The 16,415-nt window shown below is 45.8% G+C and overlaps 1 protein-coding gene across 3 annotated transcripts in view; it reads right to left on the reverse strand.

Moving 5' to 3' along the window:
* LOC119797748 (serine/threonine-protein phosphatase 2B catalytic subunit gamma isoform-like) overlaps nucleotides 1–16,415 on the reverse strand; it is a 48,631-nt gene that overhangs the window by 13,254 nt on the left and 18,962 nt on the right. For all 3 annotated transcript variants that reach the window (XM_038306951.1, XM_038306950.1, XM_038306949.1), the window contains exons 2-10: nucleotides 15,070–15,267; nucleotides 11,044–11,168; nucleotides 5,664–5,775; nucleotides 5,442–5,587; nucleotides 3,793–3,932; nucleotides 1,379–1,456; nucleotides 1,181–1,275; nucleotides 981–1,106; nucleotides 230–307 (exon numbers count right to left, since the gene is read on the reverse strand). In XM_038306951.1, the coding sequence (XP_038162879.1) occupies nucleotides 230–307; nucleotides 981–1,106; nucleotides 1,181–1,275; nucleotides 1,379–1,456; nucleotides 3,793–3,932; nucleotides 5,442–5,587; nucleotides 5,664–5,775; nucleotides 11,044–11,168; nucleotides 15,070–15,267 (1,098 nt within the window). The remainder of the gene's footprint in view (nucleotides 1–229; nucleotides 308–980; nucleotides 1,107–1,180; nucleotides 1,276–1,378; nucleotides 1,457–3,792; nucleotides 3,933–5,441; nucleotides 5,588–5,663; nucleotides 5,776–11,043; nucleotides 11,169–15,069; nucleotides 15,268–16,415) is intronic.

A 16,415-nucleotide genomic window follows, 5' to 3' on the forward strand; every position in this document is an offset into this window, starting at 1 on the left:
CTCAATGCCATGCTGACAGAGACAATCTTTCTTTGCTGTGCTTATATTCCACTCAGGAAGTGGAATATAAGCACACCACACATTTTTAAAGTCAAAGATAAAGTGTTCAGACTAGCAAAGTCCAGACTAAACCGGTTTCTGCTCAGACATCAAAGCGTGGCTGAATTTACACCGTTACTCGGTGGGGACCAGAACTGTGGCTCCAGCCGGACATATGAAATAGTCTTACCCTCACACGTGTCGTCCCCTTCGGACATCAGCTCGTCGTCAGAGCAGATATTCAGAACGTTCACCAGCATCTCCGTCACTGTGAAAACAAACAGCCAGCAGGTGGCGCTGTGCAGGGTTAAAACAACAACACAAGCAGGTCAGAGACTATCGTTAGCCCCTCCGCAGCAGCAGCCGGGGCTAACGTTAGCCCGTCCGCAGCAGCAGCCGGGGCTAACGTTAGCCCGTCCGCAGCAGCAGCCGGGGCTAACGTTAGCCCCTCCGCAGCAGCAGCCGGGGCTAACGTTAGCCCGTCCGCAGCAGCAGCCGGGGCTAACGTTAGCCCGTCCGCAGCAGCAGCCACGGCTAACGTTAGCCCGTCCGCAGCAGCAGCCGGGGCTAACGTTAGCCCCTCCGCAGCAGCAGCCGGGGCTAACGTTAGCCCCTCCGCAGCAGCAGCCGGGGCTAACGTTAGCCCCTCCGCAGCAGCAGCCGGGGCTAACGTTAGCCCCTCCGCAGCAGCAGCCGGGGCTAACGTTAGCCCGTCCGCAGCAGCAGCCGGGGCTAACGTTAGCCCGTCCGCAGCAGCAGCCGGGGCTAACGTTAGCCCGTCCGCAGCAGCAGCCGGGGCTAACGTTAGCCCGTCCGCAGCATGGATAAGTGGAAGATGATGGATGGATTCATGAGATGTGACAGAATGTGTTGGTAGGAACAGCAGCTCTAGGTTCAGTAAATCTACGTCTGCATATGTGTGAGTGAAGGCGGCCGCAGACCTTTCTCCCCGACGAAGGGCAGGGACCAGGTGAAGACGTCCATGAAGTTTGGCAGCCAGTAGGGGTGAGGAGAGCAGTTGAACTGACGGATGTTCATCACATTGTTCTCATATTTCAGCACCGCAGCTGAGGACACAAACATGTCAACATCTCCCAGGTCTCTAGCCCATCTCCATGGTTTCCCTGATGCACCCTCCTACCTTTGTTATTGTACACATCTAGGTAGTTGGGAGCAGAGAAGATGGTGATCAGAGATGGGAAGCCTGTCGTCTGACTCTTCCTGTACATTCGGTAGCTGTTGGACAAAGACGATAGAGACGTTTCAGGGACACGTCTGGTTTTCTTCCACATGGAGGATCTACAGGATCCCACCAAAAGCTGCAGGCGGCCATACTCACCCTGCATCCTGGGCTTCATGAGCGCGTATTACAGACAGCAGGTTGTTGTTCATCAGGAAGTCGCAGACGGCCGGGTAGCTGCAGAAAGAAACCCACACAGGTCAGAACTGGGCCCTCCTGCTTCCCGTCACCAGACACCAAACCAAACTCAGGGGTCAGATAAGGTCGGGGCTCTTTGGAAGGGCCCCTGGACTCCATCACTTTGGCCTCTGATGGCTGCAGATCCTGATTCTTTACCTAATTTCTGAGGGTCCCAGAACCACTCCTGATGAGAGGCTGTCAGTCCCGTACCGGACCAGATGAGACCCTGACAGAAGATATAACAGAAAGCCAGACCAAAGGGCTGGTTGTCCTCCCGCAGCAGTATGTCACAGTTGGCTGGTCACAGGTATGACGTAAATATTTATTTTTTTATGCCCAATATTAAAGCGCGGTCTGCTCTATGTTATTCCACGCCACAACGCCAGAGGGACAATCACGAACTAGCTAAGATTGTGGGTGTCTGTGTGTCGGTTTGACAAGCTTGTTCGCAGTCTTCCCCCCCTCATCCAACGCCAGACAACACACAGTTTATCCATGAGAGTTCCCAAAAGACTAGCCATGGCACTCTGTGCTTTCGCTTTGGGTGCAAACCAACAGACCGTCGCACAGAGCTACAAACTAGCGTCCTGCACGGTGTCTGGGATAGTGTCAGGTATGCCAGGCGTTGTGGAAGGCACTACAGCCACAGAGTTTCGCCATCTGTGTCTGCGGTCACCTACAATTTAGGGGGGGGGCGGCGTATATCTGCTTTAACTGTGACACACTAATGTCTTCCAGATGATTGGAGGAACACAGGCAGTGGCAGCTGGCCAATAGAGGGTGCTAGGGCGACGCCCCACTCACCCAGTGACCTTGATTAGGACATAAAAAACAAAAATAAATTGGAATATTTTGAAATACATTAGTATATTTTTTTAGATATGCAAGATACATTTTTAATCTTTAATGTCAGGTAAAGCTGTTTCGTTCATCGTCGCATTGGTGACTTATTTCCACGCTGGAGGGCAAAAATCTTTTGCCCATTTACGACTCGGGTTAAAAGTTGTCCATATGCAGTAGCTCTTCTTCTGCTTCCAGAGCTGAAAGCAACTTTATTTGCACACCACCTCCCACCACAGTGCCGATGTCACAGTCGTCTTTTAGAGATAGCAACTGACTATTGAATTATTTAGCAACAAGGCTTGGCTAACTGAATGCATCAAGGCTAAGGCTTTATTCTGCTTTTTCAAACGTCTATATATATCCATCTATCTATATAATTTTGTGGCGTTGAAGAAGACGTGGCCTTTGAAGACGTTTTTTGTTTCTGAAGCCCTTCTCTTGCAGATGCCGTCTGATGGTTATTGGGCTGCAGTCAGCACCAGTAATGGCCTTAATTTGGGTAGAGGATCGTCCAGTGTCTTGACGGACAGCCAATCGGACCCTGCGGCTCAGAGCTGGTGAAGTTTTTTTGGGTCTACCACTTGACTTTTTTGTTCCATAACCCTCAGGATCATTTAAAAAAATGCAAAATGACTGTCTCACTGCGTCCAACCTCAGCAGCGATCGCACGTTGTGAGAGGCCTTGCTTATGCAGGTCAACAATCCTACCACGTTCAAAGTCAGTGAGCTTTTTTGCTTTTGCCATCAGGAGGTCTTGACAGTGTAAAGACTTGACAGAAAATGACATGGAATCCAGATTTTTGCACAGCTTTTGGCTTTTAAAGACTATGGTCTTAAACTTTTGATCAGTTGAAAAAATAATGTTTGAGTGTAAATGCAGTAATCAGAAAAATCCACGGTCAAAAGTTCTTGTCTCTTGTACTGATTTTTACCTTTAATCTCTACTTTGAACCTTCTTTAGATCCAAGAGTGCAAAATTCAAATCTTGCAATATTTTTTGATTGGTTTTTGGTATACTCGATTTTGAAGTTATAGCCCCCCCCCCAGGAAAAAAACCTCCACCATCCACCACTCCTCTACAGAACCAGGCCTGTTCTATCAAGCTGGGAACTACATGTCTGAACATGGGGTCTGGGTGGTTGGAACTGTTGGGATAAGAAGGCCGGGATCACACAGACCTGTTTATCAGGACCTCCCTTCTGCTGCTGTTTACAGGCCCTCCTCCCATCCTTTGGTCTTCAGAGCCAACAGAAGCATCACCCCCCCAGCTGAGGATAAGAGGGGCGGCAGCAGCTCTGTCTCATGCCTGACCCAGGCTGGGGGTTAACACGGCAGATTCAGCATAAATACCCAGAGAGCAGAATGCTAATATTTATTCACCGTATTTGTGTGAGAGCGGATTTAAGCCGCCATCATTTATCTGGAGATAAGCCCTTGTTTGGGAAAGCTTTAATCAGCTCAGATTAATGCTGCGGCAGAGAGGGCCATACCTGTAGAAATAAGAGCAGCCCCGCACACTGTTGTGACAGAAATGCTCCTGGGTCTTCTCTGAGCCGTAGTCCTCCCCCGGGTCCGACCAGAGCAGGTCGCACATGGGCCCAAACGCTGGCGGTTCCTTAAAGCGGTCAAGCTGCACAGATTATTAAAAAAGTTATTTACAGAAGCAATCAACAACTGAGGGCATCTGCATCTCTGCTGAAAATACAACACTTTATATCAGGAAGGCTGCTGTTTCAATGTTTCTCAGTTAAGGACAAACTATACGCTGTTTGATAAAGCTTATAGTTAGAGTGGCTCAGGTTATCCTGAGCTATCTCTATGGTTTTGCTGCTATAAGCTTAGACTGCTGGAGGACATAGGGACCCCTTTTCATCATTCTGCTACATTTCACCTCTTTTCTCCCATCCCGCAGTATGTGTTAGATCAATCCCTGATGTTCTGCTCTCCTGATTTTTCTCATCATAGTACCTTGTAGTGATGCACGATATTGGGATTTTGGCCGATATGCCGATATTTTAAAACTCATGTAGCCGATAACCGATATCGATACCGATGCTAAAGCTGGACAAAAAAGAGTAGTCATTGAAAATAGCAGTTTTGTTCTCCATTTCTGACACTTTGAAAAATAATATACTTAAATATATTTTCATATGCTGATATCAAATAGATTTTTAAAAACGCGGTATCGATCCATTTTACTTTCAAAATCTCGTGAAATTTCATCGTTCTGTTACAAACTCTCGTGATATTTTGCAAATTCTTGTGAGATTTTGTTAGTAAAATAGATCGATACAGCGTCAATATATCAACATATAAAAATATTGCAAAATTTTGTGAATTTTCGGGGGATTTCGTAGCATAACGATGACATATAGCAATATTTCATTAGTAAAAGAGATTGATATGGTGTTTTTAAATGGCAATATATCAGCATATGAAGATATTATGATATTTTAATGTATCAATATTTTTTCCCTCATCTTTAGAAGCTTTTAAGTCTGTAAAAAAGAAGTTTTCGAGGAAGAAGAAGAAGTAGTTATTATTATTATTATTATTTATTTTTTTTTACTTTAGAAACTCAGAAGCTGATCAAATATTGGGTTAAATATCGGTGGGGTGGCCGATGTCCGATATTCAGTTTTAAGGCCGATACCGATAGGGGGTCGATTATATCGTACATCCCTAGTACCTTGAATTGAATTTAACTCCCTGAAAACCCAAACTGTTAAGAAACGTTTCCTCCTTTTATAACATTCTTTCATGGATCTTCTTTTAGCCAAAGGCATCCCTTTCTGAACCAAACCTGTTCGGGATGGTGGTGTAGAACAGCACCTTCACAGTTAACCATTTACTAAAAAGCCAGAAACTTTAACTTTAGACCACAAAAAAAGTAATACACTGCAAAAATTTAAATCTGAAACGTTTACTGGAATGGAGGGACAAGCAAATTTGCATTTAAAATAATTTTATTATCTTATTTTAAGAGTTAAAAAACGAATTTACTGACAAATCAACTTATTTATCTACTCAAATTAAGGGTAAATGCACTTCATTTAAGACATTTTCACACATTTCCACAGCTAAGTAGAATTAACACCTTTCAGACCTCCAGGACAATTGATCCGTCACACGGTCTCACCTTGCGTATGTCATCCAGGCAGGTGACTTCAGGGCTCAAACCTCCGTGTACACAGAGGAACTGCTGATTCAGGAGCGCCGCCAGGGGCAGACAGTCAAACGCCTCCATACAGGCATCATACACTTCCTCAGAGTACTTTATCTTACCTGAAGGACACAGAAACACACCCGCTGAGCACTAAACACTCTCAGACGCGTCACTCGGTGAAAGTGGGACACTTACACTCCTGCTTAAATGTGAAATACTCTGTGAGATGTCTGCACTCGTGGTTCCCTCTGAGGAGAAACAGCGTGTCGGGGTGGTTGATCTTCAAAGCCCACAAGTACAGCACACACTGCAGACACACACAGGAAGAGAGCGTCAGTCCTTTGCTCTAGCTTGGCCACACTGTGGCACCAACTTTCTTACACCTCATCCAAAATACCCAGGTTACCCTGAGCTACTTTCTGCATTTATGCTTCTATAGGCCTAGACTGCTGGAGGACATAGGGTTTCCTTTTCATCTAAAATGAATTGACAACCGCAGAGCTGCTGAATGAAACTCTACAATCCATCCATTTAGCTGGCATCAATAATGCCTGATATGGTAGACAGAGCGCTGAGTCTAAACACCAAGGCAGACCAAGAGAGCGGAAGCAGAGAAAGAGGTCTAAAAGAAAAAAAAAATCAGTGACGGACGGATGAAACCAAAGTTAAAGGCTCCTACAGAGGAACCTGCGTCAAACAAGGTTTGGAAGTTTCTTCCAGATGCAATTTTTTCCCAGGATTTTGCCATGTTTTTCTCTCCCGGCGAATATTGGAAGGTCAAATTTACTGGAAAATTTTGTTTCTTTCGGTGAATATTTTGCCTCAAGTAGGATCAAATCCAGTAATGACCTCGAGGTGCGGTTCAGTTAACCTGACTCCGCCAGATGGATTTGCTCCGCATATCCATCTGGAAACCTTCCGTTGAAGTAATTTTGGGAAGGGGCGAAAATACTGGTTAGCTGATTGGCCTATGTTGGTGATAGACGGGCCAAATAAACCAATCAGATCAACGAAACATATGACGTACTAACAGAGCGACGACGAAGAGGAGCCAATTGATAGATCAAACTCTTGCCGAAACCAGTCGGGAGAAGAGCAAAAACATCTTTTCCTCTGAGAAAAGCCTCCAGAGCAGTGTTTTGCTCTCCTTTCAGTGAAGAAATACTCTGTAATTCCGATAAAACTTGCTCGATAGCCACGCTAACGCTAGTTTCATTGGCTGAAGCCGCCATGTTCTTTAGACTGAACTGTCACGCTTCTCGTTGCGTCACACCTCAACCCGCCTCAAAGCCAACGCTGATTGGACGTTCGTTTGGTGAACGGCTCCAAATTTTCTTCAACGGAGAGTCTCCAGACTGATCTGCGAGTGAAACCTTGAAAGCTCGCGAGATCAGGATGGTCTCACGAAGCTAGGGTTCAGTATCTATAAACAAGAAATGTTTGGGGCTTGAATGACAGAAGAAATTAAAGAAAAAGGGCGCCAGCTGGTGTAATCTGAGTATTCAAGAAAGCATTTTCCTCCCGTTTAAAAGCTATTAGCAAATGATCCCTTCTGTATTAAATATGTCATTCTCTGCTGGGTTTTCTCTGGTGTTTTTTTTTTTGTGTGTATTCTCACAGATTTGTCCTCATGAAGCCTGGTGGATATAAGATATAGAGCATTCAATGAAAAATCCCAGTTCTCCAAAATTATTATCAGGACTTTCTTCTGTAAGAAATGTAAAAAGTTTCCTCCACTTGTTCAGAAGAAACTCAGCTCCTTTAGACACGTGTGGACAGACGCGTCTGTGCATGTCCAACTCATTTTATATGCTGGTCTCTTCTCAGCAATGACAGAAGTGATGAGTGACTGACATGAAAAACATTTTCTTACATAGAAAGTAATTATGGATCATTGCCGCTACGTTGTTTTTATATTTCTTTTATTTTCCTCCTGAAAGCCCTAGTTGGCCTTGGAGGTTTCTTCCTGTTGAAAGGGAGTTTTACCTTCCAGTGTCGCTGCATGCTAGAGCCTTAGGATGATATGAGATGAATTGAAGTGTTTGGAACATGTTGGATAGCAGCAAAGGGCTGGTTATCCTCCCGCAGCAGTGTGTCGCAGTGAGCTTGTCGCAGATATTTTTGATTTATGTCGAATTTTGAAGCATGGTGTAGGGGCAAAGCCGACGCTTAAAGCCCCTGGAGTGGTTTTAAACCGGAATCTTATGGTTGAAGCGCTTTGCTGGGGTTAGATGGTGTGAACAGGAAATGTCCAGACGCCGTTCTTGCTGTTTAAAGGCTGATTTATTCCCACTCTTGCTGCTTACAAAACAAAAATAATGATAAAACAGCCAGCTGTGAGTTGACAGCGGTTTCCCGCCAAGCAGTCAAACCGATTTGCCCTTTCCGGTGAAACACACATCATTTCCCTTCTTTTATAGAGCTTATACATAATGGCTTCTACACGTGATCTGGGCTAGGTTATTCTAACCTGACTCTGCCAGATGGATTTGCTCCGCATATCCATCTGGAAACCTTCCGTTGAAGTAATTTTGGGAAGGGGCGAAAATACTGGTTAGCTGATTGGCCTATGTTGGTGATAGACGGGCCAAATAAACCAATCAGATCAACGAAGCATATGACGTAACAGGGCGACGACGAAAACACAACCACAAGCCAGGCTTCTCTTGCTGCTGCAGGTAAAGGCTCGTTAGCTCAGCAAATAAGCAACATGTCGGCAAAGGATATTATATTTCAGTGAAGAAATACTCTGTAATTCCGATAAAACTTGCTCGATAGCCACGCTAACGCTAGTTTCATCGGCTGAAGCCGATATGTTCTTTAGACTGAACTGTCGCGCTTCTCGTTGCGTCACACCTCAACCCGCCTCAAAGCCAACGCTGATTGGATGTTCGTTTGGTGAACGGCTCCAAATTTTCTTCAACGGAGAGTCTCCAGACTGATTAGTGAGTGAAACCTTGAAAGCTTGCGAGATCAGGATGGTCTCACGAGGCTAATGTTATTCAACGCAACAGGGACAATCAGGAACTAGCTGTGGGTCTAGATTTGGCCGAGGCGGTGAGGAAAAGGGGCAAGTTTGTGCGACAACGGAGGGACATGAGGGCGAAAAAGAGCGGGTTCATTTGCATTCGCTGTGACACACACGCAGACGACCTGGTTTCTGAGTATAAATCAGCCTTGAGAGACCATGTTCCACTGTGGATCCCCTCTCACACAGTGTGACGTCCACCCACAGCAGATGATGTTGGGACTAATGCAGCCTATGGAGAACTCAACATTATTATCGTCTGGTCAAAGGTCAGCGCTTCTCAGTCATTTACTAAGTGGGCTCAGCTCCACCCTGCAGAGCGGAGAGCTAAATGCTCCAGAGCGTCTTCAAAAACAGACTATGATTGACTGGCTTTGATTTCTACAAGCAGACCAGGAAAACTGCTGTCTGGAAGAAAATGGACAAATTTGACATTGACAGGCCCTCAGGTTGGAATTTAAATCCAGGTTGTGTTAGATCTGCAGCCTGGAGATGAACACCACGCCCACATTATGAGCCTAATCATGGGAACACATGATCACTGCGCAGGCAGAGCGATGGCAGCATGCTCACTCTAAGAAACTGAACTTTCCTCCAGACTTAATCCTCCTTCAGCCGCCTCTCCCTCCCTCTGACTCTCTGGTCAACGTCCCCCTGACCCCCCAATGTCTCATTTAATACTAAATGGAAACCCTCTGTTGGACGGTCCGCAGCAGGCTCCATATCATCGGCTCAGCGACTCCTTATCTTTGTAGTTCTGGTTGTTTTGACGTCTGAAACCTGCCAGGATGAGAGAGGCTGCACAAAGAGTTGCAGCGCCTGCAATGTTAGATCAGATAAGACATGCAATGACCACAGAGACGGGCCAGCAGCAAAGAGGCAGAGAGGAACAGCAGCTCTAGGGTTCTGGTCGGCTTTTTTAAAACCAAAGGAGCGTCCAGTTGCACCTGCTTACTGGGGGATGTAGCTAAAGGAGAAACATGTCGATGCAGGTCCAGCAGGTTCTGTCAGAGGTCATGTCAAAGACTCTGCATCAAACTGACCGTATCAATGCACATAGAAAATGACAATAAAAGTTCTCTTAAGTCATGGTTCTGATCACCTGATCCAATTCAACCGACCCTCTTAAAAACAAACACAAAATACCTTCAGGTCAACTTTCATTCCAGCTGTCTTTAGCATCCTTTATTAGCATTGGCATGGCCGTCAACGCAGGGAGGATCCATCATTCACCTTCAGGCTCACCCTATAATGGGGATGAAGTCTGGAGGAGAACTGATGGTTTCCCCCCCTTTCTACCAAAACGCTGCCAATATGCCATTATACAGTAGCTGGAAGTTAGAAACATGTTCAGAGCTCATCTGGAACACGTCGGATACCTTTTATATGCGTTGGAGAGAAGTTCTGGATAAGTTACGCAGATCTGCTATAGGCTTAGACTTCTGGAGGACATAGGGACCCCTTTTTCATCATTCTGCTTCATTCTATCTCTATTCTCCCACTCTGCAGAATCTGTTAGTTCAATCTCTAACGTTCTGCTCTCTCTGCTTTTTCTCATAGTAGCTTCATCTGGTCTGTTCCTGTTTGGCTGTGACTCCATCCTGGAGAGAAATATCAGCTGTGCTGCTGCAATCAACACCTTTGTTTATAGACGTTGGAGCTTGGCCTGTTTTCCAGTGTAGTCCTGTTTCTCTGACTGTGACTAACTGGATGTGCTCTCTTCATCCTCTGACATGGGAGCTGGCTCGGAGCTCGTCTGCCTGGCTGCGTGTTCCCTGGACGGGGAACTACTGAGCCTGGTTCTGCTGGAGGTTTCTTCCCGTTGAAAGGGAGTTTTTCCTCTCCACTATCGCTACAAGCATGCTTAGTGTGAGGGATTGCTGAAGAGTCAATGAGTCTGGTGAACTGGAAAATGGCTTGGGATGACTTGTGTTGTGAGTTGGCCCTATAGAAACAAACTTAATTGAATTAACTTACGCCCAGATATGGCGTACGCTGGCATGCGTTGGCAAATTTTGGCCAAGTTCAAAGTTTCTTGACGTACTCGTCATATGTAGACGTGTTTCAGCGTACTTCAGTGTGCTCATCACTTGTACAAAACGTACCGCTAACTTACCCAACGTATGCCAGAGTTTTTGCCAAATTTTCCACACATCAGGCATACGCTGGACTAAATCAAGGTGTGACAGGGGCTTTAGCAGCTGTGATCAGCAGGAACATCCTATTGCCTTCACTAATAAGTTCAGTGAAGCTAATCAGAAATCCTTTCTAAACTGGCTTCATTTTCTAACAGAGGACAGAAATTAAACACCTAAATTTATCAAGGTAAAAAGGCAAAGAAGCTTCTCTCTCTAAAGACAGACAGTGAGAAGAAGCACAGGATCTCCATTATTGGCACAAACGTCTCCATGACACAGTTTTCTCCATCTGCAGCTGCCATGTGTGGCATTTAGGAACCAGAAGAGGCTCAGATGTTTAAGCTCCGACTGACCGTTCCTGGTCAGTACCAGACTTAAGGTCATAAAGCAGGAAGTGAAGTGTTCCTACCTCGATGCTGAAGTAGCCTCGGTCCACATAGTCCCCGAGGAACAGGTAGCGGGTGTTGCTGGGTGAGCCACCCACCTCAAACAGCTTCATCAGGTCAAAGAACTGGCCGTGGACGTCCCCGCACACTGGACACAAACAAACCTGCATTCAGGTCATCTAAACACTCAGCAACATGAAGAACCGGAGACGGCTAACATCTCAATGCCATCCGAGAGAACCGCTCCAGGGGCCCAGAGACCATCAGGATGGGCTGCTGTGAAAACCAGAGCAGATTTCTGAGGAAATAAGACTAAAGAGCAGCTAATGGCGTCACTCCGTCCACGAGTGACACCACTGTGATCACACATTGTGATAAAAAGTTAAGAAAAATCTGGTCCTAAGAAATTTATCCAAATGTTTATTTGAACATAAACTATTAATTTCTGGGCCAGCAAATATGCCTCAAATAAATAAAAAAAACAAAACAAAAAAAAAACAGCCTCCCTACATAGATTTTATACGTTGAATTGCTGTTGGTATAAAATGATTGGGACTCTGGTTTGTTTCAGAGTGAGGCGTTACATAGCGGCGTCCTGAAGGCAACAAAGAGAATTAATTTGGGAGAACATGTTCTGATGAAGCTGGGGAAAATTCTGCGTCATCCAGGTCTTTTACCCCATTTACACTTCCCTTGAAAAACCGATCCATACCGAGATCGATCCGAGCTCGGATCAGTTAACCAGGCCGAGCTCGGTTCTGACGACCGTTTACACATCATGCTATCTCAGATCCTCGCCTCCTAGTGACGATCTGCGGTATTACTGCCAGTATTGAAGGAGGAAAGCAAGCAGCTGGTGGCGGTAATGCACCAAAAGTTGTTTGCCGACTGCCATAAAACACAAGAAGATTTCAATTGTCGTTTATAGTTGTTGTTCTTCTTCTGTTTTGTGTTGGTTGGCAAACAACTTCCGGAGGGGCATTACCGCCAACTACTGGAATGGAGTGTAAATCGGGATGTGCAGCCAGACGGAGATGACGCGTTCTGCTCATGCGCTCTCGTTATCAGAGAACCGAGCCAGGGAAAAACCGAACCGAGCCCAACTCTGGAACTGGTCTGCAGCGCGGTCCGGTTGTGTCTAGCTCGGTTCAGTTCAGTTTGCTTTCCATTTACACACGATAAGTTATCTCAGGTACTGAGCTCGGACCGGTCTCTGCACGGTTTTTCAAGGGTAATTTTAAATAAGGTATTAGTCATTCTAAAAATGTTTTTTTTGGCGCAGTGGTTAGCGCGCACGACCAATGTACGGGGTCCTTAGTCCTCGACGCAGCGACCCGGGCTCGAATCCAGCCTGTTGTTCTTTGTTCTTTGCCGCATGTCTCTCCCTCTCTCATACCCTTTTTCCTGTCAGCCTACTGTCGAACAAATGAGCCACTAGTGCCGTAAAAAACTCAAAAACAATCCACTGGACTTTGTTTCTAAGTTTGAAGACATTTAGTAAATCTGCATGCCCCAAATGTGGGGAAGTCTAGAATTATGAGGTTTAGAGCAGTGGTCCCCAACCACCGGGCCGCGGACCGGTACCGGCCCGTCTGTCATTTGGTACCGGTCCGCACAAGTGGAATTTTCTGCAGTTACAGCGACCAAAACAAATCTACGGAGCAGACAGGACATTATGAGCACACTTTGTGTGTCATTGTCTCCGATTACGCATAGATGGGACCGGCTTGTTTCGGAGAAACAAGTTCAGGGCTCCCACTAGAGTCCTGCAACGGGTCGGGTCACCCGCAAAAGAGCATTTTTGCGGGTGAAAAATACATAAATAAAAATAAACGGGTCGGGCGGATATTTTTTTAGTGCGGCCGGGTAGTTGGTGATTTACTTTTTTTTTATGCGTGTCTATTGTTATGGACATCAGAAATGTGATTTTAATTAGGCACTGGGGTCACCCTTGTTGTAGCTTAAAGCCCTGCCGGCAGTGTGGGCTTCCCTCCTAAAAGGCCACAGTCAGTGCATACACGTCTGCTGCAGTGTTAATGGCACTGCTCTGCAGCGCAGCGTACTATAGCCTATTACCGGATGGGTTAACGGCTCGGGTTGCGGGTTAAATATCAACGGGTCGGGTCGGGTTCAGATTTGAATTGAAGATATCCACGGGTGACGGGTCGGGTTCGGTAGTCATCCTAACGGGTTCGGGCGGGTGCGGGTTGGTAAAACTCGACCCGTGCAGGACTCTAGCTCCCACTAATTCAACATAATGGTGAGTTTTATTTTTATGCTGTTCGTATTTGATTTTATGCCAGTCGTATCATTTTATTTGATCGTATTAACCCCCCACACTTTAAAGGCTGGTCCGTGAAAATATTGCCTAACATATAAGTGGTCGGTGGCACAAAAAAGGTTGGGGACCGCTGGTTCAGAGCACAGGTTTTAAACTGCAGTCCTCCACAGGGCCAGTGTTCTGTCAGACAACAATACTCAGTCAATACGCATGCGCAAGACATCAGATTAGCGTTATTCCTTTAAAAAAAAAAAAAAAAAAAAAAAAGGTCAGATCGCCATATGCTTCAAGAAACACCAAAAAGTAAGTAATTGAATAGTTTTTTGTACATGACTAAAGGGATACACATCTGTTGGAGTAGATTAAAGTCTATTTTTCGTACAAAACTAAGGGGATAAACTAACCCCTTGCTCACACTGGCTCCGGTGCGGTTACCGAGCCGACGGAGACCGCAACTCCCGCACACCCCCTCTCACACCGCCCTTTTGACTACGGTGCGGCTCTGCAGCTCCGGCAACAGGTCCGGAGATTTAACTCGCGAGAACAGAAGTTCACTTGAGTTCACGTAACTTCACGCGATAACACGGCCCGAATAAGGATATTTGCGAGAGCTTGTCGCGGAGGGCTCCGGCACACCGCAAGGATAGCTTTCTTGCGGAATTTTCTACAGCGCCGGAGTGTATCAGTAACCGCAGCCGGACAGCTCAGCAGCCGGTGAGAGAGGTTTACGTCTTTTTAATGACTTGGAATCACTGTGGCGCCGCACCCACCGCACCGCAACGGTAAGACCGGAGTCGGTGTGAGCCTGGGGTTAAGGGATAAACGGTTTACTGACTATGGGTATGCTGATGTGACAGAACACCGGCCGCAACATTATCTTTAATAGTTTGGCTATGAGGACTGAACCAATAATTTTTCGACCTTGCGGCTTATATAACAATGCGGCTTATCTATGGACTTTTACAGCTAACGCCGTAACATTTGCTTCAACACACAAGTACGGTAGCCGCACACGCGCGGGATTGCGGAGGTCCTCCGGAAGCAGACTTCTACCGCGAGTGGTACGAGACAGAACGACAGCGAAAAAGACTGACATTGCGAGCGAAAGACAGTTTGTGTTAAACATAAAAAAACCTGCGGATCATAGTCCGGTGCGGCTAATAGTCCGAAATTTACGGTAGGTGCTTTCAGCACAACTTGAAGTTTGGCTTCCGGATGGACGAGTCCGAGTAGTGCCATCTCACTGCGGCGGTGAGTCCCACGTGGTAGAGGCAGGTAGATCGCATCAGAGCGTCGGGCCGCACATTGTGAGAACAAACATCGTGAGCTGTGAACTTAAACCCTGCGGCTTTGTTGTACAGTGTGAGCTGTAGCTGCGTGAAACAATTGAAAAAAATGGAACAGCCTATTCTCGGCTTAAACGGTCCTAAAACTAGAACATGTAGAGTGAGCCCTGAGGGGAAGGAACCTACCTAGGTCGCAGGGTAACACGGGGATCTTGGACTTGTCTTCCTTTATTGTCGGAACCAGTCCAAGATCCGTTTAGCAGAACTGAAAAATTTATAAAAACTAGGTTTCTAATTTTACAATATCAATATCAGGTGGTGTCAATATCTGACACCTCCTCACTCTCAGTGGAGTCAGATCTAACGTCGTGTTCATAAAAGCATAAAGGACAAAGGTCAGACCTTCAGCTGGCTCTATACCTCTGAACGGAGCTAGCTCCGCTGTATTCACAAAGTTTTAGGCCAATAGGAAAGAAGGTTACCTGTGATGGGAGCTTCCACCTCCAGCATGCATTTCTCCTTACGCAGGATGCTGGCGCCCTCGTTAATGATCCGCAGGGCCGCCTCCTCCTCCAGCCGACCCTCCTTCACCAGATGGGCCTTCAGCAGTTCCAGGCTGGGCTTCCCATCTGCATACAGGTCTTTGACCGACAGGCGCGTACCGGGGGGATACGGCACCGCTGCAAACAAGAAGGAAGATGGGGGGTTAGGCTCCAACATCAACCACCCTTTAGATTTGCTGGTGAAGATTCTCAGTCATCCAGGTCGAAGTCATTCCAAACATTTTTCAAACACAAAATGTTCATATTTTGGACCAAAACAGGTGGTTAGAGAGGAAGCCATCTATGTTAAGAAGGAAAAACAAACCTTAAACGGGGGGGGGGGGGGGGACACTCAAGATTCCAGCTTTTATAAAACCTACAATACAGCGATAGAGTTGATTCCTTCCTGCTATCATCGCAACCCCAACCCTTTTACAGGAGAACAGAAGACCTAGCCTATTCAGCCAGACCAACTATTCCCTTTAATGACCCCCCTTTCAGAGACATAGACAGGTATGGGGCATTGCAGGCTAACAAAGAAACCAAACGACCTCCATTCCAAAGGGGTGGACCCGTTCATCCGTTTCTATTTGCTCCAGGACAGCCAGGTGCAATGGCACCAAACAGGAAAAAGAATGTAGAGAGGATCCGGTTTGTCAAACTAAAATATAGTAATGACAGATCTGTAACTACAAACTAGAGCATAATTCATATATATTCCCCAAAACTAAGACCTTTTAATTTAATTATGGGGTGCAAACTATTGGTGGTTCAACATACGAGGAAGCAAATTTCTCATCTCTATAAAAATATTAATTTTCTACTGAGAGGCATAAAATGTATAAAAAGAGCGCATCTCATAACTTCAAAAGAAACTTCTTATCGCAGGCGTGGATGAAAAGATGCTGAGTTTGGAAGTAGAGAACAAACATAATTCATAAAAAAAAAAAAATGTGTATGATCCTAGTGATCCCGTTACATCCTCCGCCAGCCCATCGCAGGGCAACACAGAGACACAAGCGTTCACGCCACACTCACAACTAAGGAGACTTTAAGGCAAGGCAAATTTATTTGTATAGCACAATTCAGTACAAAGACAATGCAAAGTGCTTTACATGATTAAAATATAGGAAAATAAAACAGAATCAAAGCAAGTAGGAAAAAAATAAGAAAATAAATAAATAAAATAAAATTTAAAAAAAAGAAGCCAATTAACCCAACAGTCATGTTTTTGGACTGAGGGAGGAAGCCAGAGTACCTGGAGAGAACCCACTCAAGCTCAGGGA

The sequence above is a fragment of the Cyprinodon tularosa genome, unplaced genomic scaffold (assembly GCF_016077235.1).
Source record: "Cyprinodon tularosa strain WSP-4 unplaced genomic scaffold, ASM1607723v1 ctg598, whole genome shotgun sequence".
NCBI lineage: Eukaryota > Metazoa > Chordata > Actinopteri > Cyprinodontiformes > Cyprinodontidae > Cyprinodon > Cyprinodon tularosa.